The sequence below is a fragment of the Bufo gargarizans genome, chromosome 6, assembly GCF_014858855.1.
Source record: "Bufo gargarizans isolate SCDJY-AF-19 chromosome 6, ASM1485885v1, whole genome shotgun sequence".
Taxonomy (NCBI): domain Eukaryota; kingdom Metazoa; phylum Chordata; class Amphibia; order Anura; family Bufonidae; genus Bufo; species Bufo gargarizans.
In genome coordinates, this window is record NC_058085.1 from 119,049,834 (window position 1) to 119,077,706 (window position 27,873).

The 27,873-nt window shown below is 42.9% G+C and overlaps 1 protein-coding gene across 1 annotated transcript in view; it reads left to right on the forward strand.

The window, feature by feature from the left end:
• Positions 1–27,873, forward strand: part of PPP1R1B (protein phosphatase 1 regulatory inhibitor subunit 1B) — a 79,361-nt gene that overhangs the window by 15,782 nt on the left and 35,706 nt on the right. The window contains exon 2 of the mRNA XM_044298994.1: positions 27,309–27,369. Within this exon, the coding sequence (XP_044154929.1) occupies positions 27,309–27,369 (61 nt within the window). The remainder of the gene's footprint in view (positions 1–27,308; positions 27,370–27,873) is intronic.

Below are 27,873 nucleotides of genomic sequence, written 5' to 3' on the forward strand. Positions count from 1 at the left end.
ATGTCACTAAGGGGTTTAACAATCACAGAATAATTTTTAATTATTCGTTGCAGTGCTTTAAGGTTCTCAGGAAGATCCCAATCTAAAATTGCCTGGACCTTCCTAGGATCCATACGGAAACCTGAAGCAGATAATAGATATCTCAGGAACTGTATTTCCTGAACGGCCAAGACACACTTTTCAATTTTCGCATATAATTTATTCGTCCGTAGGACCTGCAGTACCTGTCTGACATGTACTTCATGTGTTTTCAGATCAGACGAATAAATTAAGATATCATCTAGGTATATTACCACAAACCTGCCGATAAGATGACTAAAAATATCATTAACGAAATGTTGGAAGACAGCAGGAGCATTGGTCAGACCGAAAGGCATGACTAGATTTTCATAATGCCCCTCAGGGGTGTTAAATCTGTCTTCCACTCATCCCCTTCCTTGATACGAATCAGATTGTAGGCCCCCCTAAGATCAAGTTTGGAGAACCACTTAGCACCCGCAATCTGATTAAACAGGTCAGGAATAAGAGGAAGAGGGTATGGGTCTCGGATGGTTATCCGGTTTAGTTCGCGGAAATCTAGGCAAGGACGCAGGCCCCCATCTTTCTTTTTAACAAAGAAAAACCCTGCAGCCACGGGTGATGAAGAGGGTCTGATGTGTCCCTTAACTAGACTCTCAGAGATATAATCTTTCATGGCTTGTCTCTCGGGACCCGAAAGATTATATAACCTGGTCTTGGGCAATTTTGCACCGGGAATCAGGTTAACTGGGCAATCATAAGGACGGTGAGGTGGTAACTTCTGACAACCCTTTTCAGAAAAAACGTCCTCAAAGTCCAAAACAAATGTAGGTAGAGTAGCTATGGAGGCGACTAAGCAATTGCTATTTAAAGGGTTTCTACCACTTGCATATCACCTATTTGGTGTTCAGACACTAGCGATCCGCTAGTGTCTGATGTAGCTTACAAGCTAATTATTACATTAATCCGTTCGGCCGATACCTCAAAAAAAGCACTTATATCTTTATGCAAATGAGCCTCTAGGTGCTATGCAGGCGTTTTTCCAGCACCTAGAGGCTCCGTCTACCTTGCAGTTTGCCGCCCATCGCCTCGCTCCAGCACGCCCATCTCTTACTGTATTCGATCCTCCCCCTGCTTCAGCCTTCAGAAATCCCGCGCCTGCGCCGTTCGTCGCGGCATTCGGAGGCATTCGGCGCAGGCGCAGTCAATGTCTGACCGCTCCCCGCTCAGACATTTCCACTGCGCCCGCTCAGACATTTCCCCAATACACGCTTTCTCGGCTGAGTGTGTATTGGGGGAGATACCGTACCTGTCAGCTGAACGAGTGCATGACCAGTTTTAGATTGACACAGTGCCGTGTGACACCAGCATTAGGTAAAAAAAACCTTGTTTTATTTGGCTCTCATGGGAACAATTTTACCTGCTGCAAGAAAATTCTGAACTCCTTTCCCTTTTTACATTATCTGATGTCTGGGAAACTGCGTGAGAGCTTTATTAAATATATTGTCTAGTAGGTGCCTCTAAGGGTGCGGAAAAATACATAGGTGTGGATTTTTATAAAGGTGAAGATTTTGGTGGCGACAGTCTGGTTTAGAAAAGCAGCGACACAATATTTATGCAGCAATTGTTATTCTGCAGAGGAACACAGGGCAGAGATAGACCCTTTTCAACCCCATAGGATAAAATGGGGGAAGCCTTTAAGCTGCTAATATTCTGGTGGATTTTTCTGCGATTTGTGAAGGCACCCAAACAGTGCTGACATTTGCCCTGGACCCTGTTGAAAAGTTAGGCTGGCTATACCTATTAGTTAGCTATCCTGCAAATGTTTCTCCTGACAACCCCAGCCCCCATACATGTGCATGTTTGGTTCGGTGGTGTGCATGGGTTCTGAATGAGGAGGGGGTGTTAGCTGCTACCATTACACACTTCTGGCAGCAGCTTATCTTCCCTGAGAGCAAAAGGATTGGGCATATTGAAATCCAACTGCAAGATCCTTACTTCTCCTCTCCTGATGTCGGGGCAGAGTTGGGAGACCCCCATATACATTAGATGGTTGGCTGGTGTGTGTTGAGGAGTTTGAACTTTGAATGTAAACTATTGTGGATTTTGACAACATTTTTCTGTGGCTGGATGGACTAGAGGCCTAGAAGGTATTGGGGCCCTTTCCAACACTGTGGCACTGGTTGAAAGATGATATCTATTGTCTATAGAAACTTTACATGTGCCTTTTGTATCCTTGATTAAGAAATGTGCACTTGATTGACCTTCACTCATTCTGTAACCTATTATTTCAAGAAAAATTTTCAATAAAAATGTATTGTTCAAAAAAAGTCAACAAATATATCGGTAGTACCCTTATTATATAATCAGTGTGTCCCTTATTACGAGGGACAGTCCCCTTTTTTGACCCAATGCCTTCTGTCCTCTTTGCTCTTTATGTGGCCAATAGATTTGCATCAATAACGTAAACATCAAATGAATCCTCCGATTTGTATATTACCTAATGATATGAGGCAATTAGGACCATAATAAAAATTCTCTAACCAGATGCTTTTATGCCAGTGTGTAAAAATAAAGAAATATTGACGCCTATAGATTGGAAAGAAAAATGCACCATTCGTGCAATGAAACAGGGCCTTTACAGGGGTCAACACTGCAGGCAATCATCAGTAATGGACCATTTGTTCCTGATAATTGCCTGATTGTATACGGAGGTGAAAGCTGCATTTACATCCATCAGTCACCGCTTCTGTTTGCTCATTCAATGGTCGTTTTGCGGCACTTTTACACAGGGCAATTATTGGGAATGCTCCTTCCCAATAACAGACCTGATCTCTGGCCCGTGTAAAGGGCCTTTAAGCGTCCCTCTTTCACCAGTCAAAAAGTTCTAATGTAAGCTGTCCTGTGCAATAAATACAGAGGATTCTGAGGCTCAGGTTGTGATACCCATAACAGATCCTAGCCATATAGGTCCACCCTAGCAGAGACAACTCCTACGAACGCACGTTAGCGACCATCTGTCAAAAAATCGGCAGGTGTAATACATCGTTATAGAGGGCCATGAACAAAGGCAAATGCTTATCTGATTTTAATGCTATTAACAAAGGAACCCCATTTTAGTTCTGCTAATTAATGTTGATTGCAGGTATCCTGCTTCTGGGCCTTAATCAGGTCATAGCAGTGGGGAGTAAGCCTCTGCCAGACACCTCGGTCAGCGTTTTATCTCCCCAGAGGATAAACAGATCAGGCATGTTGCAATCCAACAGCCCAATCCTTTTTTCCCCCTACATCCAGTGCCAGATTGGCCCACCGGAATACCAAAGAATTCTCTAATGGGACCAGGCTCTCTAATACCATAGTGGGTCTCAATGTTCCAGGAGAAAAACCCATTTGGAGCTGGCCTTGGAGTCAATCACTGTGTAGAAGTGTTGGTTTCACTCTTTTCTAAAATTTACATCTCCACCTATCCCTTAGTTGAACTTGAAGAACTTATGTCTTTTTCAACGGCATTAACACTTGCCACTACGGTATATCTTTGATTTCTTTGAATCAAAACCTATTATACATTATTGATGATAATGGGGTTGAGCCCTGAAAATAATTTCCTCTGGTGAGCCTAAGGAGTCTTAGTCTGATACTGCCTACATCTGCCATTGGGAGAAAAGTTAAGACACCCACATAAACATTAATTTAATGCATGTGGCCACCTTAACCCCTTAGTAACAAGACTGTTTTGTGCCTTAATGACAAAGCAATTTTTTTCATTTTTTCATCATTGCATTCCAAGAGCTATAACTTTTTTATTTTCCCCCTCAAAGTAGCCATATGAGGGCTTGTTTTTGCAGGAAAAGTTGTAGTTTTTAATGGCACCATCTTGGGGCACATATAACTCTCTGATTAACTTTTATTAACTCTTTCTTGGAGGGATTGGAAAAAACATCAATACCTCCGTTAAGTTTTTCCGTTGTAAATTTTGTGATGTTTACTTTGTAGCATAAATAATATAATAACTTTGGGTCATTGATACCAGACACACATAATTTTATTTCATGTTTTACTACTTTTGCACAATAAAAACCTTTTTGTTTTATATGGAGGGGATTTTATTTGTGAAACTTTTCATTACATACAGACAGGTAATTTCTCAAATTTTAATTTATGCAAAATGGCATTGCCAGCAGTTTTACTGGATTAATTTATTGATTTCATTGTAATGTGACCTGCAGCACCATACTATTAGGTTGCCGTTAATGGACACCCGCAGTCCAGAGCACATGTGGGGGTTAAAGGAATTATTTCTTTAGAACATAGACTATATGAAGGTAACAGACAGGGGGACCCTATCTATTCACCAAAATGGAGCGCTGCTACAGAATGCTAGTCATGGACACTGCACCAGGGAATGATACCTCATGAAAAATAGTTTCCCCAGAAGTGGGAGCTCCTAAGATCAGCAATTTCCTCTTAGGCTACTTTCACACTTGGGGCAGTGTGATCCGGCGGGCAGTTCCGTCGCCGGATCTGACTGAAAGCATTTGTGAGACAGATCCGGATGCGTATCCGTCTCACAAATGCATTGCAAGGACGGATCCGTCTCTCCGCTTGTCATGCGGACCGACGGATCCATCTTGTACATTTTTTCTCATTTTCACCGATCTGCGCATGCGAATGCCGGAACGACGGATCCGGCATTCCGGTATTCTGAATGCCGGATCCGGCGCTAATACATTCCTATGGGAAAAAATGCCGGATCCGGCGTTCAGGCAAGTCTTCAGTTTTTTTCGCCGGAGAGAAAACCGTAGCATGCTGCGGTTTTCTCTTTTGCCTGATCAGTCAAAACGACTGAACTGAAGACATCCTGATGCAAACTGAACGGATTACTCTCCATTCAGAATGCATGGGGATATGCCTGATCAGTTCTTTTCCGGTATAGAGCCCCTGTGACGGAACTCTATGCCAGAAAAGAAAAACGCAAGTGTGAAAGTACCCTTACTCCCTGAAAATTTAATTTCAAAGAAAATCTATTTGAATAACAGAGCCCAATCTATAGAAAAGATATAGTATTGGATGGGTCAAATATAGTGTAAGCAGAACCCTAAGTGACTGAGTTCTGCCTTCTCAAAAAGACAGACCAGCATGTGTTGCCATCCACAGAAGCCCAGCAGAGGATGCCACGTGCTAACCATTAGTGATGTTTATTCCATAATAACCACTCTGTTGAGCTTGTCATGTGAGGGTTTTCTGCTCAATTGATACATAATGAGAAGGGATGAGCGAATCATTAACTTCATAAGTTAGTTTGTACTGTAAAAAAACATTTCCCGAACCCAAATGGTACCTTGGAACTTAACTGAAGTTTGGGAAATAGATTTTTACAGTGCAAATCAATTTATGAAGTTGTTGCGCAAGACTTCGCGAAGAAATAACTTCGGCTCATCGGAGCCAATACATTGTAATACTGTACGAAGCTCCTGCTCTGTACAGTATTAGAACAAAGTTTTATGAAAATCTACTTCAGATGTTTCATCCAAAGTCAATTTGCTCATCTCTAATAATGAGTGTGCAAGTACAAACTACTGAACATGTGTGACTGCTGCCAATACTGAAATACTGCACTATGGATGATGATTTACAGTCCGGATTGCTGTGGTGTATTCCAGTTTTGAATTAGAAATTACAGCATTTAAAGGAGTTCCCCAATTCTATTTTTTCTGGCATGTCAGGGGTTTTCTGAGATGTTACGACTGATGACCTATCCTCTGGGACTCACACCTATCAGAAATTGGTGGTATATCGTCGCGATCTGCCACCAATGTGTGAGATTGGCCAACCATTTTAATGATATACAAATGATGAAAAATGGAAACAAAATATTAAAAACATCTCTATTTATTCAGCATTGAGCATGAGAGCCACGCACAGAAATATATACACTTACATGCCTTGGCATGCTATCAATGAGTTTACTAATGGCTGTCTGAGAAAAGTTCTGCCACACTGAATGCATTTGGGTGCACAAACCATCAAAATCCACTGCTGGCAGCTCCCTTTGTAACTGCTGACCAATGATGTACTAGATGTGTTTGATGGGAGACAAGTTTGGAGAGGCTGCAGGCAATGGTAGCACATTTATGCCACACAGACTGCTCACAGTAACATGAGCAACATGCACCCTGGCTTTGTCCTGTTGTAAAATGGCTCCTGGGACACTTTGGAGAAATGGCTGTACTACTGGTTCAACAACCAAATAAATGGAACGTCGAGCTGTTAGTGTACCTGAAAAGAAGACTACTATACATTATGCCACCCCACACCAAAATCCCGAGAGTAGGACTAGTGTTCCCTTATAAAGACCTCTTCATGATGTTGCCCATGTGGTCTCCAAACCAATCTCTGGCTATCATTATGTCTGATACAAAAAACAGGACTCATCGATGAAGGGGATAGTCCTCCATTCCAACCTCCACTGCCATCTTGCTGTGAACTCTGATAGCCTTTGAGAGCAGGGACGTGAGGTCAATGGAACACATGTAGCTGTACATCTGGCTCGTAGCCCAGTGTTGTGCAAATGCCTTCTAATGGTTTGTGTAGAGATTCCTTGCCACCCTAGGCTTGGGATGTGACATTCACTTGCACCATGCTTCTAATCAGATGATCTATCCATGCAGAGGTTCTCTTCTGTGCACCTCTCACTGTCATTCCAGTTTGTTGTTGTTCTCCTAACCACCGGGCTAGGCATTTAACAGTTCTGGCACATTCTCCATCATAACTTAGGCGCATCTTTGGTAGTACTTGCATCTGCCTGAAAATTTTTAGCAACTTTTATGCCTTATTTCTGGTGTAAAATTTGTAAATTTGTCACGTGTGTTTTTAAAAAGTCACATGGGTGTTTAAAAAGTAGCAAAAAGGGGTTGTACAAAAAGTTTTACGCCAAAATGAAGCTTAAAACTGTTACGAACTGACCCGAAAGTCTCTCAGTTCAAGGATTATGTCCCTACCAGTTTGAGGCAAGTGGGTAAAACTAGCAAGTCAACAAACAGAAGGCATCACACAATTATTTTGCATGACTTGATTCAATTTTTTGAGGTTTCATGTGGCTAAAAATGTTGCTTTTAATCTGGGTTTTATGCCCCTCCCACCACATGCCATAGATTGAAGCTAGGTGCTTGAAAACTTGATCATCTGCAGATCTTAGTGGCACCTGCAACTTCATCCATTTGCATAACTTTACAGATTTTCCTTCTTGGTGTTGCAATTTCCTTAAGGAGAGCGCCTTAATCAATGTGAGGAGTCTTACAGGCCATACATGCTCCTCTGGAATTCTGGGAAGAAAGGGATGCAAATGAGCTCTTAGCAAACTCTGCCTCTAATGCCACCAGATGTAAGGTAGTTATCAAACACTGACTTATAGCATTGTTAACTTACACCTGATGGCATCAGAGGCAGAGCTTGCTAAATGTTGAAGAGTGTAAGTCATGCGTGATACCCCCAAAGGGAATTTGAGCACACAGCCTTCCCAGCAGCGGCAGCAGAATGGACAAAATATACTTTTCTGACACTGCTGTGGAAGCAAGTATTTAAAGGGGTGAGGTAAATAAGGTCAGCTTAGCCAAGGTTGTGGACTTCCTTTGATGCATAAGTCAGTTGGGTCACTGTTAGGGGGGAACTGGCTGTATGGCTGGGCTCCCAGATGCTAGCCAGGCAACAGGTCCACACTGAGACTCTGCAGGAAAGGAATTTAGCCTGAAAGACAGTTTTGTGCAGGTGGAGCACACCATAGTTTTGTAGGCAGCCAGAGCAGAAGGATTTGGTTGGTTACATAAATCAAGAAGTTTGGACAAAAAGACCTCAGCTATGAAGGATGAGTGCTTTGTGTTAAAGTTTATCCAGATTAGAAAAACATGGCTGCTTTTTTTTCCAGAACCAGCACCACAGTCCATGGTATTGTACCTAGGTTCCATTGATCTGAATGAGGCTGAGCTGCAATAGCACACACAGCCTGTGGAAAGGTGTGTCACTGTTTTTAAGGAAAGCAAGCATATTTTCAAATCCAGAACAACCCCTTTAAAATGCTGGTTTAGGCCATAGACTTGTTAGTAAAGTTGTTAGTAACTACTTACTATATAGTGACATAATGTTTGTTCACTTAAGGGTTTAAAAAGAAAGACTTGTCAGAAAAGAGGAGACAATGGTTGTCATTTACTAAAATGTTTACACCAGTTTTTGGTTAAAAAAAGTTTTTTAACTTTTCATACTCCAGTGCATGGATGTTTTCATGCTGCCACTTAGGAGCGGAGTAGGTTTTACTCCGGAAGAATGGACTACCTAAGCTGCACCTGGTGCAAGCCTCAGTGGTGTGCCAAGGGAGGGGGGATGCCACGGGTGCCAGTTGTCAGGGGGATGGCGGATGCAATGAGCGCTTCCATAAATACAGATGCAAGTGCTCATTGCTAAAGTGGAGAAGTTGGCAGTTCTTTTACTTACTGATCGCTCAGCTCCCCGCACTCCTCTTCTCTAGGCCCGGCACACTAAATGTGAAGGAGGGAACCAGTGCACTGAACGGGCATAAAAACTGTTATAGTGGCACAGAGATGGCATCTCCACTGTTAGGGGGGGCACAAAGAGGGCACAAATACATTGAGGGTGGCACAATGAGGGCATAACTACTGTGAGTGGGGGCACAATGGGGGCATAACTCCTGTGAAGGGTCACAGTGAGAGCATAACTTTTGTGAGGGGGCACAATGAGGGCATTACTAGTGTGAGGGGGAAAAATGGGGACATAACTACTGTAAAGGTGGCACAATAAAGGAATAACTACTGTAAAGGGGACACAATGTGGACATAACTACACAAGGACACAAGGGAGCACTATGAAGGCATAACTACTGTGAGGGGGCACAATGTGGGTATAACTACTGTGAAGGGGAGCAATGGGGACAAAACTACTGTTGGTGGGGGGGAAATGAAGTCATAACAACTGTGAGGAGGCACAATGTTTTAAAGTATTGAGGGGGGGGGGGGGGTGCCAGAGAAAGGACCTGCCCCGAGTGCCAAACACCTTAGGCACGCCACTGGCACCCCTTATCATAAATTTGGAACATGCTTGGGCAGTGCTAGGGGTAAACAAAAGGCCCCTTTACACTGCTCAATTGAGCAGGTGATTGTTGTAAAGGAAGTGTTTCTTCCTGGCAATTGTCTTCTTGTCAGTAAAGGAAACATCTGCATTTACATTTAGCGATCTCCTCCACAGTATGGGGAGGAGTAATTGCTAATGCCATTGCTCTCACTATACAGAATCATTGTTTGCTGGCTGCATTAAAGATCTAATTACCCGATGAACGAGTGTTTCCCTCGTTCATTAGGTAATCGGCAGCACCTTTACACCTAAAGCTTGTTAGTGATGATCTGCCTGATGTTCGGACAGTGTAAAGTGGCCGAAAGACCAGCATAAATGCAAGTCTTTGTAAATGACCCCCTATATGTTTACTGAGTGGTAAAAGCAGTTGGGTAAAGACAAGTAAATCTCTGTTTGGTTTTCCTTTCAGATCCGTAATCTCATTAGCAGATTCCTGAGGTTGCAGACGCCCTGCAGGCGGCACATATTTTAACCATTGCGCTGTCCAACGCTGTTCAACAAAAAAAAGAAAAACCCAGTAGAGGTCATTTATCAAAGATCGTCTTTTTACGCTGGTCTTTCATAGCTGGCATTTGATGCGCAAGCCTCGTCATAAATTAGGTGCACCTCTGGCGGTCTGTGCACCAGGAGTAAAAACTACTCCAGCCCGACTAGATAGTTTTTTGCCAACATTCACACCTGTTTCCAGGAGTTCCGGCCCAACCATGACCCCCCCCCAACATGTCCCTGCTCCTCCCCCATCCAGCCCAGCTGCCGAACACGATGTGAAACCGGCCGTGTGCCAATATTTAGTTCAGGTTAAAAAAGGGACTTGTGACTATTTTTTTGGACTGAAATAGTTGCAATACCCTTAATAAGTGACCCCCCTGTTCCTATTTATATGGTATACCTGCACCCACTTATAAGATGATGACATATAACCTATTGCCTTGGATTCAATTTTTTCCATTAGGGCTCATGGACACGATCGTATGTTTGGTCCACATTGTATCCACATTTTGTGCGGATTGGATACAGACCCATTCATTTCAATAGGGCCCAAAAAGATCCAGACAACGCACGGTTGTTCCGCAGCCCCACCAAAAAAAAAAAAGAACAAGTCTCCTATTGTCAATTTTGCAGACAAGGATAGGAAATTTCAATAGTTAAAAAGTAAATGCTGGCATGCACTCAGCTGGCATCCGTGTTTTTGCAGATCCGCAATTTGCGGACCGTGAAACATTTACGGCTGTGTGCATCAGCCTTTAAAGACAACTGAGTACTCTACTCCTAATAAGTCAAATCCAGAACAAAGATCATGTCTGCTAGGTAATACAAACATGATGCTAATGCTAATCAATGACAACAAAGATGAGTAGCTGCCAGACGCCTCTGGCACAGATTATTTTCACAAGAACGCTGGGTAGGGTACTTAAAGACGTATTACACCAAGCTACAAAAAAGGATCAATCCGGTTGATAAAGGAGGGAACACAATTTATTAAGGAAAAATAATCTATATTTATCTAGCGCCAACATAGTCTGCAGGGAACATGTACAAAAAGGGCCCATACACCCTACAGGTAAATTTCCCGGTGGGACAATGCCCAAGGGGCCACCTGAACCCTCCTCATGGCTGTCGGACAAGTACATAATGACCTGAAGCTCTACGCATTAATTAATGCTAGGAAATTTAATATTGCAGTAGGCCATAGTATTTTATGCTGTACTATGGTATTTGGTTCTGCAAGGGCAGTATTTTATGCTGCGCTGTAGTATTTTGTTTTGTTGGGTCGGTATTTTCTTGCTGCACTAAGGTATTGCTGGCCCCGCCTACTTGTGTTGTCCCTGCCTACTTGTGTTTCTACACCTTCTGTCAATTTGGACCCACCTACAACATGGGGCCACTTTTAGTTATTTTTCCACTTAAAATTCCCAGTCTGCCCCTGTGTACAAACAAAATCAGACATTACATAGTAACAAACTCATTGGCTTCAATAATCTAGCATGCCACTGTATAGTCATGACCAAAAGTTTTGAGACTGACACAAATTTTGGTTTTCAGAAAGTTTGCTGCTTTAGTGTTTTTAGATCTTTTTGTTAGGAGTTTCTATGGTTTCTATACTGATGTACAATCATAAGCATTTCATATGTTTTTTAAGTTTTTTTCACTTTTAGTGACAAATACATCAAATATGTAAAGGCTCAATATTTCCTTTTTTTCAAGGCTTCTGTAATTTGCCGTGGCATGCTAGATATCAGCTTCTGGGTCAAATCCTGACTGATGGCAACCCATTCTTGCCTAATCAGTGCATGGAGTTTATCACAATTACTGTGTTTTTGTTTGTGCGCCTGCTTTTTGAGGATTAAACACAGGTTCTCAATTGGATTGAGATCTGGGGAGTTGGGCCAACGACCCAAACTTCAATGTTTTGTTCACCAAGCCATTAGACATGGTGCTCCATCATGCTGGAAAAAGCACCCTAAGACCATTTTTGGGACTGCTTCTCATCCAAGTTGCATAAGAACACTGCTATCAATAAAGAATGGTATCAAACATCTTCCAAGAGCAACTTCTCCCAACAATCCAGGGACAATTTGGTGATGAACAATGCTTTTTCCAGCAGGAGAACTCCAGAAAACTTCTCATATCTCAGGCTCATTGAGAACCTGTGGTCATTCCTCAAAAAGCTAGAGGACAAACAAAAGCACAAAAATTGTGATAAACTCGGCTGCTATTAATAGCAATGGACAGTTTTTATATACAAGTTGCTAGCACACAATGCTACTTTGTCTGTATGTGTGTCTCCTGATCTCTGCCACCCTGCATGCCCACCACCACACAGTGTTATCACCAGCAGTTCTCAAATAAAATATCATGCCTGCAATAAAGTGGATATTAATCATCACATACACTTCTGTGTTCAGTGCAATATGATATAGCATGGCAGAACATAACGGTAGTCACCAGTTAATTCAGTGGTTGTGCACAGTTCAAGGATACAGTGTACTACAAGGAGTGGCTAAGTGCCTTCACGGTCCTTATTGGGGCATCCCCTTACACTCAGAAGAGTCAGCACTCTCAAGTTAACAGGTTCATCCAGCCCCCAGCCATTAATGGCATCCTTCGGCAAGTAGGGGGCATGTAGACAATTGGGGTTCTCACGTACTGTATCAGCCGTCAGGAATAGACCTGGCCGGAATATTTGGCTTGAAGGTTGATGGTGTAGTCCATCACTACATGACTGCTGATGTTAAGACACTCACTTAGAGTAGAAGGATCTTTCCACAACAGTTGTAATTGTAGTGCCATGACTTAACTCTTTCATGGCATGGTCTGCCACCAAGTCTTCTGCTGCCTTGGGATCACCTGTCATGTTCTCAGATGTCTCCTGTTTACACAGTAGTCTTGTAGGTGGGAAGGGCATCCACAGGTCCCCTGCATCAGATAGTACACCACACAGTTTCCCTAGGGCAGCTACTGTAAAGGTACAGTCACCACCTCCCAGTTTACAGGGCTGCCTGTGCACAAACAACTCCTCCTCGGTGTTATCGACCTGTATAGATCTGTAACCTTGGATTCAATGGAGCTAAATCACAGTCCTAGTCAGTTCGTACCTGTGCCCCCTCTGGTTAGGTGACCACCTTTATGATGCACTGTTACCAGAAGTCCTGTGTTTCTTCATTTCTAGCCTATTTCTGCTCTTGTTGGTCATACGTGGCCATGCATAGGCCTGGGTCAGTCTGCCATGGCACATCTCTCCTGTGGTCTCTCCCTCAGCTCAAGGTCTGCCTGAGGCTGTTCCAGATCCATCTCATCGCCCCAGTACCCACTGTACCTAGGGCACCACCTTGCAACAAATATTGAGGAGCACAATTTTGTGTTGTAGGAATTTAATGAGAATTGCAGTAAAAAGTGATAAAACTGATGTGTACAATCCCTAAAGCCCATATGTGTGAATGATCTTTATTCCTGTTAAAGGACCTGTGGTCATATGACCATATGTGTGCAGGTCCTCAAGTCTATGAGTTGAGCTACAATGCTGCACACAGAAGCATACTATTGCTTACTGAGGCCTGGTCTGTGTTCTGTATTTGTTAAGGGGATATGGGGGTCTGTATCTAAGGGTTCTGGGCTTGGCCCTATATTAATTAGCAGGTCAGGTCCTGCCACCCTAATTGTGGGTCAGTGATTGGGGGGGGGGTCAAAGAACTCTAGACTCTGAGGAGATGAATAAACCACTGGACGCCAGGTACTTGCCTTAGAATTTGGCACATTAACCTGTTCACTTAAACAGGCAAGCAGTGTCTTCTTAAAGGGAACCTGTCAACAGGGAACCTATAAATGAATCCAAGCTCAGTGGAGAGAGGCCAGAGAGAAACCACCCAGGGGACCCAGGCTCTATTTAAATCAATGCTTTCTCTGAAATGTTGCAGCATTTTGAAGTATACCATAATTCTTTGTAATGAGGGTGTATGTTGGTAACTCGATCTCCCCATGGTTAGGGCAGCATGAATCTGCTGACAGGTTCCCTTTAAACTCTTCTCTACCTATGATCTAATCACTGTTATTATGAACTGCTTTTCAGTCTTGGGATGGAGGAGGGGGATCAGCAATATTCCTTATCCGACTAGGGAACCAAAGTGCCTTGTCCTGGCCTTGGTGAGGGAGTCCTGGCAGTAAGTATTATTTTCTGCTGTAAATCACGCATTACAGACATGTGTGGATTCTCCAGAGGAAGAAACACTCTTTATAGTCACTCCAGTCTAGCTAATAGATGAGGGTCCTGAATATAGGACACTATAGGTATTTGAAAACGGTTTAAAAAAGACAGTCCTTAAGTCATTCCTTTCAGCAGCTATTACCACAGTGTTAATGAAGCATAAGGGCTCATACAGATGAGCAATGTGTATGTCTGCCCGAGTGAAGAACGAACAGAGCCCAAACTGAACACTGACCTATTATAGTCAATGGACTCTTTCAGGTTTGTAGGTTTCTGTATGGACCTTTAGTCCATGCAGAAAAAATAGCAGTATGCACCATTTAGGTCCAATTTTCATGCAAGTCTCCCCATTCATAAATGGGTGAGCAATAAAAATCGGTACCACACAGATGCCATCGATTTGCGGTCTGTTTAATAACTCATTCATGTTTACTGGTCGCCTGAAAGGGACCAAACATTGCACCAAGTCAAATTAATGGACATCCATTAATTTAAAGAGGCTCTGCAGCTTTTTTTTTTTTTTTTTTTTTACTGATGATCTATCCTCTAAATAGATCATCAGCATATGACCGGCAGGGGTCTAACACCTGGGACCCCTGCCAGTCAGCTTTTTTAAGGCAGTGGTGCTGGCTGTAGGGCTGTGGCCTTCTTGCTGTTTACCTCTGGCCCAGTGACGTCACGACTAGTATCATTGGCCTGGCTGCGGCTAAGCCCCATTCAAATTATTGGGGCTTAGCCGTGCCTAGGCCAGTGATTCTAGTCGCGACGTCACTGGACCTGCTGGAAATAGGGAGAAGGCTGCGGCACCACTGCCTTCTCAAACAGGGACCCCCGCCGATCAGATGCTGATTATCTGTCCAGAGGAGAGATCATCAGTAAAAAAAAAAAGCTGCAGAACCCCTTTAATGAAGGTAGACCTCCAGAACTGTGAGCCATGCTTGGAGTAGTTTTCACTCCTCTTTTATTCCTGATGGTAAATTTGTCAGGGCTGAAGTCCCTGCCTGGCAACCACCACTCCTAAGTGTCAAAATGTAGCATAAAAAATGTCCTGTGTGACAAAATATTTTTGCACCGGAATTAAAAAAAAATGCAAAAAGGGGTCTTGTGAATTTTTTTATGCCTAAAACAGGCATGGTGCGCTTAGTAAATGACACCCAATGTTCTTAGTTATTTCCTCCCAGCAAAATTAGCAGAATTTACCTGACAAGCTGTGACTGAATGGTTACTGGTGTCACTTCAGCTGGGTGTTGGGTGGTGAAGGTGATTCTATGAAGGCTGTGGAAGTTCTTATCAGCACTGGGGGCTGCACTAAGCCTCTATCTGAAATGCCTCATGTCTAATTCTCTGCGAGGTCAATTTGTGAACTGAAAACCGAAAGATAAATTATGGGTATGCTGTGCTGATCATTGTCAGGAATAAGGACCGCCTTATTCCTAGTTATTATAATGTTTGCTGTCATAATATATGTTTTATGGTGTTCTGGTGTAACATGTTCTGGTGTGATTCACACACACACACACATATATATACAGGGAGTGCAGAATTATTAGGCAAATGAGTATTTTGACCACATCATCCTCTTTATGCATGTTGTCTTACTCCAAGCTGTATAGGCTCGAAAAGCTACTACCAATTAAGCATATTAGGTGATGTGCATCTCTGTAATGAGAAGGGGTGTGGTCTAATGACATCAACACCCTATATCAGGTGTGCATAATTATTAGGCAACTTCCTTTCCTTTGGCAAAATGGGTCAAAAGAAGGACTTGACAGGCTCAGAAAAGTCAAAAATAGTGAGATATCTTGCAGAGGGATGCAGCACTCTTAAAATTGCAAAGCTTCTGAAGCGTGATCATCGAACAATCAAGCGTTTCATTCAAAATAGTCAACAGGGTCGCAAGAAGCGTGTGGAAAAACCAAGGCGCAAAATAACTGCCCATGAACTGAGAAAAGTCAAGCGTGCAGCTGCCAAGATGCCACTTGCCACCAGTTTGGCCATATTTCAGAGCTGCAACATCACTGGAGTGCCCAAAAGCACAAGGTGTGCAATGCTCAGAGACATGGCCAAGGTAAGAAAGGCTGAAAGACGACCACCACTGAACAAGACACACAAGCTGAAACGTCAAGACTGGGCCAAGAAATATCTCAAGACTGATTTTTCTAAGGTTTTATGGACTGATGAAATGAGAGTGAGTCTTGATGGGCCAGCTGGATGGGCCCGTGGCTGGATTGGTAAAGGGCAGAGAGCTCCAGTCCGACTCAGACGCCAGCAAGGTGGAGGTGGAGTACTGGTTTGGGCTGGTATCATCAAAGATGAGCTTGTGGGGCCTTTTCGGGTTGAGGATGGAGTCAAGCTCAACTCCCAGTCCTACTTCTTCAAGCAGTGGTACAGGAAGAAGTCTGCATCCTTCAAGAAAAACATGATTTTCATGCAGGACAATGCTCCATTACACGCGTCCAAGTACTCCACAGCGTGGCTGGCAAGAAAGGGTATAAAAGAAGAAAATCTAATGACATGGCCTCCTTGTTCACCTGATCTGAACCCCATTGAGAACCTGTGGTCCATCATCAAATGTGAGATTTACAAGGAGGGAAAACAGTACACCTCTCTGAACAGTGTCTGGGAGGCTGTGGTTGCTGCTGCACGCAATGTTGATGGTGAACAGATCAAAACACTGACAGAATCCATGGATGGCAGGCTTTTGAGTGTCCTTGCAAAGAAAGGTGGCTATATTGGTCACTGATTTGTTTTTGTTTTGTTTTTGAATGTCAGAAATGTATATTTGTGAATGTTGAGATGTTATATTGGTTTCACTGGTAAAAATAAATAATTGAAATGGGTATATATTTGTTTTTTGTTAAGTTGCCTAATAATTATGCACAGTAATAGTCACCTGCACATACAGATATCCCCCTAAAATAGCTAAAACTAAAAACAAACTAAAAACTACTTCCAAAAATATTCAGCTTTGATATTAATGAGTTTTTCATTGAGAACATGGTTGTTGTTCAATAATAAAATTAATCCTCAAAAATACAACTTGCCTAAAAATTCTGCACTCCATATATATATATATATATATATATATATATAATGTATTTATGTATTTGTGTTGCCAGGCCAGCAGCCATTGATGAATTGGTTTAAGCAGGGGCGTAGCTATAGGGGGTGCAGAGGTAGCAGTCGCTACCAGGCCCAGGAGCCTGAGGGGGCCCAAAGACCCTTGTGCTGCATAAGAAGACACTGGTATTATAGAAATGCTGGTCAAGTTACACCTAGGGCTGGAGGGAAGGGGTTAGTTCAATAATTTGGCATGGGGTTGTAGTTTAAATTTTTACCTCAGGCAGCACAAAGGCTATATGCTTCCCGGCCCCTGACCACAGAGCACTGAGGGAAGGGGGGCCCAAGCTGAACTCTTGCACCAGGGCCCATGAGCCTTTAGCTACGCCCCTGGGTTTAAGGCTGCATATAGGCCGAGATGTCTGCCTCATACCTGGGAAAACAGCAGCCTGCTCCCCGGGGGGTAGTTAGCACAGAGATGCTAACGAGGATGGGCCCGTTTGCTGGTCACACTCGGGACAGGGGACAGCAGACTCTTCGGCGCCTTGGGTCAGCATGGGGGCTTCCTAACCGGAGCATGAACCATAATCCGTAATCCTTCATAACTTGTTCAGGAGCGATCGGATGTCCCCAAAATCTAGCTTATCATCTCTGGTATGATGGGGGCATGGACACCAGACATGGTATATCAACTCGCCTTCTTAAAATAAGGATCTCATCTTCCGAGTGTCCTGGACGTGTAGCGTTTGATAGACTCGGAACGATGAGATATGAATTATGAAGAAGCGCTGGGGTCTATATCTTCACCAGGCCAACTGTGAAACTATCTTTTTGATATTTTCATACCTGTTCCCTAGTTGGCCAGGGGGCCGGCTGCATGGGTAATATAGCCTGGCCCAGAGAGGCTGATCCGGAGGTGGGAGTGAGAATCCCCCTCAGGCCTGCCCCTGGAGGAAATGCATAAAAATGCAATCCCTGGATATTTGGGTGTCAAAAAGTGGGAGATCCAATCTAATTGGTTTGTACACCATTACTCTGCCCAAATTTCCTGGGAGGAAAGGACTTTTACCCCACAAATATTAAGTATTAGAACTTTCCTTGTTTTCTCCTTTATATTTTACAATTGTTTGCCATTTATGTATGTCTCTTGTTAATCATTTTTTGTAACCAAGTACTGTCTATTTTTTATACATTAAACCTAAACGTTTGATGGTTTGTCTTGCAACCTTAAGAACCTGTTAGCTCCATGAAGAGTGTGTGTGCAGTCTGAGGCTGTATGTTGTTTTTCCGTGAGGCTTGATATCGTGTGGGTGTCTGCTTGCGAGTGGAACACTCAGGGGTGTCCTGTCGACCTTAAAACTGAAGGGTGGTGGCAGTGAAAGTTTCGTGTTAGTGCGTGGGTGTGCTTGCAGGCTTCAGGTGGCGATTTATGCTTAAGTTGCGGCCCAGGGTAGAGCGTAACAGCGTGTGAGGTGAATCGGCCTGAAGGGCTTGGGCAACCCTTGTCACGTGACGCGGTGGGCCGGTCTGGTCACCGGTACGTGACAATAATGATCGGCTTTGGCAGTCCAGATTGCAAGCTTTGCTGCGCATGGACAAGGATCTTCTGTGTTTGTTGATCTTTTACTTGAGCTATGACTCCTGCATTGTTTGAACTTCCCTGTCAATTGTTTGTACAGCTCAGCTCTGTATGTGTTGGCCTGTGACTGCGGTGTTTGTGTAGAGATATTGGGGAGAATTTTTCAAGCTCAGCACTACAGAATTTGGGCTTCAAAATGTCGCAATAGGGCTTTGCAAATTTTTGGGTTTATTTGGGGGGGGAAAAATTGCACCATTTTGCATTTTACAACAGTTTTGAAAAATAGTTGGGAAATTAGGTGTAGTTAGCCTGTCTTGCTGATTTAAAGGAGTTGTCCAGGATTTATTTTATTTAAATCACTCCTTAGGGGGTTTGGCAGGCACAGTACTATGAAGTGCCTTTTGCGCTGTGGCATTTGGATATCTCTGTCTTTTAGTATAACCAGACTGACTATTACTCTGTAATTCCTCTAGCGCCGTTCTATGGAAACAGTAGGTTTAAAGAGCACACCAAATGCTTGAAATAACTTCTTTATTAACTTCAACTTTTCTTCATATAACACTGCCTCCTCCGCAGCAGATAATCCATGTACAAAACACATGTTAAAAGGATATCACAAAATGACGGTATGCATAAGATGGTGGTTTAACTGTTCAATCTTGTCATTCAACATAAAATGGTGGATATATTTCTCTCTTCCGTATCTGTTCTCTCACTTTAAGTTATTTAAGCACTTTATGATCTCTCTGAGAGGTATCTCTGAGGTCTAATTGATAGTTCAATTGCAGTATACAGTTAGCAGTGACTATTTGCGGATTGGTTGAGTATGATCTGGTATGGTTGTGTGCACTTTGGATTGCAATATGGAATCTGAAAGCTTGCAATTTGTAGCTTGCAATATGTATTTGCAATTGTATGGTTGCAATTGGTGGAACTGTAAGTAAACACATATATATCTAGTTCAGTATTCAGTTCTAAACACAATACTAACAATATGAACATTATATAACTGTTTTAAATACCAATATATAGTTTCCATAAAACTCAGCTCTCAGTGGAGTGAATGTCTCTTCAGCTCCTGTCTCTGGTGAATAATGATTCTAGCAGCAGGAGCTGAGGGAATTCCCAGACAGGCTGTGTGAGAAGCTGGCTGTGATTGGTCTAGACTTCTGCCCAGCAACAACAGATTGACACTCTACTTTCTGCTGTGTCACTGATCTTACCGTACATTACAAAATGAGTTTTAAAGGCATATTATCTTTTTCTGCTTCTGTGAACACAACATATAACAGTTATATGACATCCAAAACATGTCACAGTAAATAACTCTGCTTTTGTCTTTAACACATAAACATAGGAACTGTATTAAGGCTATTGGCAGGTTTAGCTGTATATACATATAAGCTATACTAGCAACCTAGGACAGGTCTTAGCTGGCCAGCTACAGGGGGGCCTGTGAAAAGAGCTAAACTTACCTGCTACCTGGGCTCTATGGCTGTCTTCATTGGACTTCCTGTCCCTGTATGTAAATGTCCTGCACAGACCAGGTCATGTGCATAGCTGCAGCCAATGACTGGCCTCATCAGTGACGTGATCCCAATTGTCATGTGACCCCGCAGTGACATGCCACTTGGAGGCACGTCACTGCTGAAGCCAAATCACTGCAGGAAGTTTACATGTGAGGACTGGAAGTCCAGTGAAGACAGCCCAGGATCCATGGACTGGCAGGAAGCAGATTAGTATAGATCTCTTCCAGGGGCGAATTGGCCATAGCCCTTACAGGGAAATTTGCCGGTGGGACAATGCCCAGAGGGCCACCCGAGCCCTCCTCTCTGCCCCTGGCCAGGTACATAATAAGCTCTCAGTAATAATGTTGTGAGAATCAGGTACTCATGTACCCGGCCAGAGACCTCACATGCCTTTCTGAATTCATCTGCTATGGCCTGCATCTCAACTCCTAAGCCGCTGCTCCATATCTTAATCAGAGACAACTGCAGGAGGACAGAAAATGGTAGCTATTGATGGCCACCACAGAGGACCAGCTTTTGGGGCAGTATATTCTGCTGCTCTGTGGTATATGGTTCTGATGGGATGCTGATTTTGCGCTATGGTCTTGCTGATGCTGCCTACTTGTGTTGCCCCACCTTCTGTCAATTTGGACCCCCCGTCCCTACAACATGGGGCCACTTTTAAGTTTTTCCAAAGCCACTTTAAGTTCCCAGTCTGCCCCTGACCTTTTTCACAGGTACCACTGGAGAAACTTCAAAGTAAAAAAAGGAGAAAATCCTGAACAACTCCTTCTAGCAAGATTTATCAACTGTAACTTTTTAAAAAGTCACAAAAATGGTCACAGTCTTACTTTAGCGAAGGGGTGGTGTAGAAAGTGGAGTAACATCTCAAGTCAGATGTGTTAGACTTAAATATGCAAGAAATTAATCAAACAGCGTGCAACATTTCATAAGGGTCCATTCACACATCCGTAGTGTATTGCAATTGTGGACAAGAATAGAATATGTTCTATTTTTTTCAAGAGCCGCGAAACGGAAGATCGGGGCCGCGCTTCGGAAATGCGGATATGGACAGCCCCATAGAGAATGAATAGGTCCGGATTCGTTCTGCAACGTTGTGGAACAGATCCGGACCCATTCTACGGACGTGTGAATGGACCCTAACTTGGGTGCAAATTGCATTACTGCAGACTCCAGCAAAACTCCCTTGAGACATTCCCCTTATGATAAATCTCCCCCACTTTGTACTGGTATAGTGGTACAGTGGTCTGCAGGAGGGATCCATGTGCATCCATACAGCTAGGATTCCTATGTTCATTACGTAGATATCCATGCTTCAGCTATAGAGATGGACCATGACTTACAGGTTGAGGAGGAGGAGGAGGAGAATGTTGTGATTACAGACGGTTGCGAGTGAGAATATTGTATATTATAGCAAACCCTTTTTTCAAAAAAACAGGACAAAGGCAACAGATACTGTAGATGTGTGTTGACCAAACCATACAGGGAGTGCAGAATTATTAGGCAAGTTGTATTTTTGAGGATTAATTTTATTATTGAACAACAACCATGTTCTCAATGAACCCAAAAAACTCATTAATATCAAAGCTGAATATTTTTGGAATTAGTTTTTAGTTTGTTTTTAGTTTTAGCTATTTTAGGGGGATATCTGTATGTGCAGGTGACTATTACTGCGCATAATTATTAGGCAACTTAACAAAAAACAAATATATACCCATTTCAATTATTTATTTTTACCAGTGAAACCAATATAACATCTCAATATTCACAAATATACATTTCTGACATTCAAAAACAAAAACAAATCAGTCACCAATATAGCCACCTTTCTTTGCAAGGACACTCAAAAGCCTGCCATCCATGGATTCTGTCAGTGTTTTGATCTGTTCACCATCAACATTGCGTGCAGCAGCAACCACAGCCTCCCAGACACTGTTCAGAGAGGTGTACTCTTTTCCCTCCTTGTAAATCTCACATTTGATGATGGACCACAGGTTCTCAATGGGGTTCAGATCAGGTGAACAAGGAGGCCATGTCATTAGATTTTCTTCTTTTATACCCTTTCTTGCCAGCCACGCTGTGGAGTACTTGGACGCGTGTGATGGAGCATTGTCCTGCATGAAAATCATGTTTTTCTTGAAGGATGCAGACTTCTTCCTGTACCACTGCTTGAAGAAGGTGTCTTCCAGAAACTGGCAGTAGGACTGGGAGTTGAGCTTGACTCCATCCTCAACCCGAAAAGGCCCCACAAGCTCATCTTTGATGATACCAGCCCAAACCAGTACTCCAACTCCACCTTGCTGGCGTCTGAGTCGGACTGGAGCTCTCTGCCCTTTACCAATCCAGCCACGGGCCCATCCATCTGGCCCATCAAGACTCACTCTCATTTCATCAGTCCATAAAACCTTAGAAAAATCAGTCTTGAGATATTTCTTGGCCCAGTCTTGACGTTTCAGCTTGTGTGTCTTGTTCAGTGGTGGTCGTCTTTCAGCCTTTCTTACCTTGGCCATGTCTCTGAGCATTGCACACCTTGTGCTTTTGGGCACTCCAGTGATGTTGCAGCTCTGAAATATGGCCAAACTGGTGGCAAGTGGCATCTTGGCAGCTGCACGCTTGACTTTTCTCAGTTCATGGGCAGTTATTTTGCGCTTTGGTTTTTCCACACGCTTCTTGCGACCCTGTTGACTATTTTGAATGAAACGCTTGATTGTTCAATGATCACGCTTCAGAAGCTTTGCAATTTTAAGAGTGCTGCATCCCTCTGCAAGATATCTCACTATTTTTGACTTTTCTGAGCCTGTCAAGTCCTTCTTTTGACCCATTTTGCCAAAGGAAAGGAAGTTGCCTAATAATTATGCACACCTGATATAGGGTGTTGATGTCATTAGACCACACCCCTTCTCATTACAGAGATGCACATCACCTAATATGCTTAATTGGTAGTAGGCTTTCGAGCCTATACAGCTTGGAGTAAGACAACATGCATAAAGAGGATGATGTGGTCAAAATACTCATTTGCCTAATAATTCTGCACTCCCTGTAGTTCTGATTTGTGTCTTCTTTGACCCTCCCATTGACCTGTACATTCAGGTTCAGTTCATAGTAGATGTTATTTCCATGTAGGAAAGGAGATAAGCATCTACCAAAAACCCATCAGATGCCGCTTATCTCAGACAGGTAAAAACCCAACCCGTCCATACTGTGTTTCCCTCAACAAGGGATGTTAGCGGAGGTCAAGCTGTCCCCATGGTAAAAAGTCTTTACATGGTATTGGCAGTCATTCAATGTCCCTTTTCAGCCTCAGGGGCTATTCACGCGACCGTATCTTGGTCCACGTCCAAGACACAGTTTTTGCGTATCGCACGCTGACCTATTAATTTGGAGTGGCAAAAAATGCAAACATTGCATTGTGTGCTGTCATCATCCATATGTCTGTTCGACAGCCCTGCAAAAAGGATAGAACATGTCTGTTTTGCGGACAAGGCTAGGCATTGCTAGAATGGGGCCATTAAAAAAGTGCAGGATGCACACAGACCGCATCTGTATTTTGCGGATCCGTGATTTTCGGACCGCAAAATGGATAAACTTGTGTAAAAAGCCCTTCAGGCTGGGTTTGCAACATGTTATGATTCTGCATGCAATTTGATTCATTCTGATGATGTGTAGCAATAATTGGTGCATATGAATAACCAGTAGAGATTGTTTTTAATTGCAGACATTACAATTAAGGAGGTTTTCAGGGGAATATTTTTAAAAATGGGCAGAATGGGTAAAAAATAACAAATAATCATTACTCATGTCACTGACCCCCGCTGCTGCTGGTCTGACACTGCTCTCCACTTTTTTCACCCATTCTGACCCATTTTTATAAAATATTCACCTGGAAAACCCTTTTAAAGCCATTGACTGCTTTAGGCTATAAGCAGATCCGAGTAATCATCTGTAATCTGTGGAGGAATTGAGTAAGGCTACTTTCGCACTTGCGTTGTTAATTCCGGTGTTGAGATCCGGCAGAGGCTCTCAATACCAGAATTAAATGGATCCGTTTTGATTTTGCACATCAGGATGCATCCGTTCCGTTAGGATGCGGCTGTGTGAAATCAAAACGGATCTGTCACTAAATACATTGAAAGTCAATGGGTGATGGATCCGTTTTTTTTTAGGCTCCTCACCATTGACTTACATTGCTTTCAGTGCCGGATGCAGTTTTTTTTCCCGTTTTTGACTGGACACGAAACCGCAGCTTGCAACGGTTTTGTGTCTGGTCACAAAATGGAAAGTTGCCAAAACAAAAGACATCCTGATGCATCCTGAATGGATCTCTTTCCATTCAGAATGCATGAGGATTAAATAGAAACATTTTTTTTTTCAAGTATTGAAGTGTGAAAGTAGCCTTACAAGTATTCAGTTTCCCTGCAGCACCACCACAGGGGACATTGAGTATTACACAGGTTCCATTATAAATCAGTGGGTAGTCCATGTAATGCAAGAACATGAGAGAGAGATTATTTGAAAATGGGTTTATACACCTGACAACCCCTTTAGGGATGGCACAGTATCTCAGTGACCAAGGATGTAGGTGAAACTACTATGTACAGTATGGACAGTTTAGTTTTCCTATAATTTCTTTTTCAACCACAAAAATCACAAAATAAGATTAGGACATAAATAGATATTGATGTGGATACACTTCCTAGTCAATCAAGTGTCACACTGAAGCTGTCATTACCTTCAAAGGTCACCCATACTGATTAGTCTCGGAATATATGAGTAATATTTACACTGTATTACCTCCTCCGTGCCTATCGCCTATACATACAGTTGTGAGTATGTTTGATTTGTCATGTGCCTATTACGAGCTGCAGTTTGCTTGGTTCCTCTTCAGTATGTACTGTTCTATGCCATTATGTTGCTGGGTCTGTAATTAGGAACATGCAGGCATATAATAGGTACCACAATGCTGCTCTTTGTGCCATATAAAAGGCCCACTGTTTCCTTATATAAGAAGGTTAATGTATAAAGTGTTTACGTACAGTATAATATAGGGTAAAGAAATCAGTGTTGATTAACTTAAAGGTATTGTTCACTATTTGAGAAAAGTCTGGTATTACCGCTCAGCTCCATTCAACTCAACTGCAGTCCACCCACCCCACACAATATTTCTGCCAGTTACCCGTTACATATTGATTCTTATTCTTAGTGAAATCCACTTGCTTTCATATTCCAGTTTCTAAGCGTAGCAGCCATCCGTTCTTCCTCCTTGACTTTTGGAAATCGTTGATTGGTTACTGCCATGTGCATAAATAAGACTACTTTCACACTAGCATTTTAGTTTTCTGGTATTGAGATCAGTCATAGGGTCTCAATACCTGGAAAAAAAAAAAAAAAACGCTTCAGTTTTGTCCCCATTTATTGTCAATGGGGACAAAACTGAACAAAACGAAATGCTCCAAAATGCATTCCGTTCCGTTTAGTTGTGTTCCCAGACCGGAGAGCAAATCGCAACATGTTGTAGTTTGCTTTCTGTCCTGGGACGTGGAGCAAGACTGATCCGGCATGACGAATCAGTTTTTTCTGACACAATAGAAAAATAATCTGTCCTCCGCTGACTTTCAATGGAGTTCATGACGGATCCGTCTTGGGTATGTTACAGATATTACAACCGGATCTGTTCATAACGGATGCAGACGGTTGTATTATCAGTAACTGAAGCGTTTTTGCTGAACTCTGCCGGATCCAGCAAAAACGCAAGTGTGAAAGTAGCCTTAGCGAATGCAGCACCACTCTTCACACAGTAATTTTGAGGCTATACAGCGACGTGTCACACAACATAGGAGTAATACTGTCTGTGCATATATCATACATCATTCCATGGAGAGGCAGCACTATCTATGCTTAGGTTTTTACAGGGAGACAGGGAGGTAATACTATCACTGCCCAGAATTTTACATGGAGGGACAGGGGCGGTACTATCGGTGCTACGATTATTACATGGAGGGACAGGGAGGTAGCACTATCAGTGTATAGATTATTACAGGGAGATAAAGGAGCGCAGTGCTTCCTGTGCCTAGATTATTACAGAGAGAGACAGAGAGATAGTACCATCCTTGCCTAGATTATTACATGGAGGGACATGGAGGCAGTACTCTCTGTGCTTCAATTATTACATGAAGCGATAGGTAGGCAGCACTATCAGTGTATAGATCATTACAAGGAGATAAAAGAGCACAGTACTACCTGTGCCTAGATTATTACAGGGAGAGACTGGGAGGTAGTACCATCTCTGCCCAGATTATTATATGGAGGGACAGGGAAGCAGTAATATATGTGGTTTGATTATTACATGGAGAGACAGGGAGGCAGCACTATCAGTGTATAGATCATTACAAGGAGATAAAAGAGCACAGTACTACCTGTGCCTAGATTATTACAGGGAGAGACATGGGGGGGGGGGGGTAGTACCATCTCTGCCTAGATTATTACATGGAGGGACAGGGAGGCAGCACTATCAGTGTATAGATCATTACAAGGAGATAAAAGAGCACAGTACTACTTGTGCCTAGATTATTACAGGGAGAGACAGGGGGGGGGGTAGTACCATCTCTGCCTAGATTATTACATGGAGGGACAGTAAGGCAGTACTATCTGTGCTTCAATTATTACATGGAGTGACAGGGAGGCATCACTATCATTGTATAGAACATTACAGGGAGATAAAGCAGGGCAGTACCACCTATACCTAGATTATTACAGGGAGAGACTGTGAGGCAGCACTATCAATGTATATATCATTACAAGGAGATAAAAGAGCACAGTACTACCTGTGCCTAGATTATTACAGGGAGAGACTGGGAGGTAGTACCATCTCTGCCCAGATTATTATATGGAGGGACAGGGAGGCAGTGATCTATGTGGTTTGATTATTACATCGAGGGACGGGAGGCAGCACTATCAGAATTCCAGGGGAGCATTGCCTGGCCTATAAGACTCCTCAAACCAATTACACGCTCCATAAGTAGATATAGTATCCCCCTATACAATTTACAGGGAGAGACAAAGAGGTAGTACTATCTGTGCCTACATTATAAACAGGTAGAGACATGGAGGCAGTACTATAGTTGCCTACATCATTTGCTGGTAGAGAAAAGTAAACATTACTGCCACTTTGTGGGCAAAAGGGCTTACTGCTCCCCAAGGTAAAGGTAATACTGAGCTTGGAAATAAATTGTCGGCCGTCTAGTTGAATGTTTAAATGTTAATAAACATTATTTTCTCTCTCTAGATCAGGAGACGCAGACCTACCCCAGCCACCCTATTCCGTGTATCTGATCCACAGTCACCAGGTAAGGAAGTACCACATCAAGTGCTGCAGATACAGACAGATGAATCTGTCTTTACAGGATCTATGACAGGATCCATTGTGATCCTACATGATCCTTTTTATTCATGGAACAGATCCCCATTGTAATGGATCCATCAGGTTTCCATTTTTCTTTTCTCAACACAATCACAAAGCATTCTTCGCCATTCTGGCCATTAGTTGTTAATTGTGGTATATTACTAAAGACATAACTATATTATTTCATTTTTAAGGGGGTTGTCCCATCATAACAACTTATCGCCTATCAATGGAGTAGTTGATAAGGGACTAATTGGTGGGGGTCCAACCACTGGAGTTCCCATCGATCACAACAATGAAGGTGAATGAGGCAGCAGTCGCACATGCATGCCGGCGCTTCATTTACGCCAGGGATTCCGTGACCCTGTACTCATGACTGGTGAGGGTCCGACGGCAGGGATAGAAGATGTGCTTATGGTGGGACAACCCCTTTAATAATCATCATTAA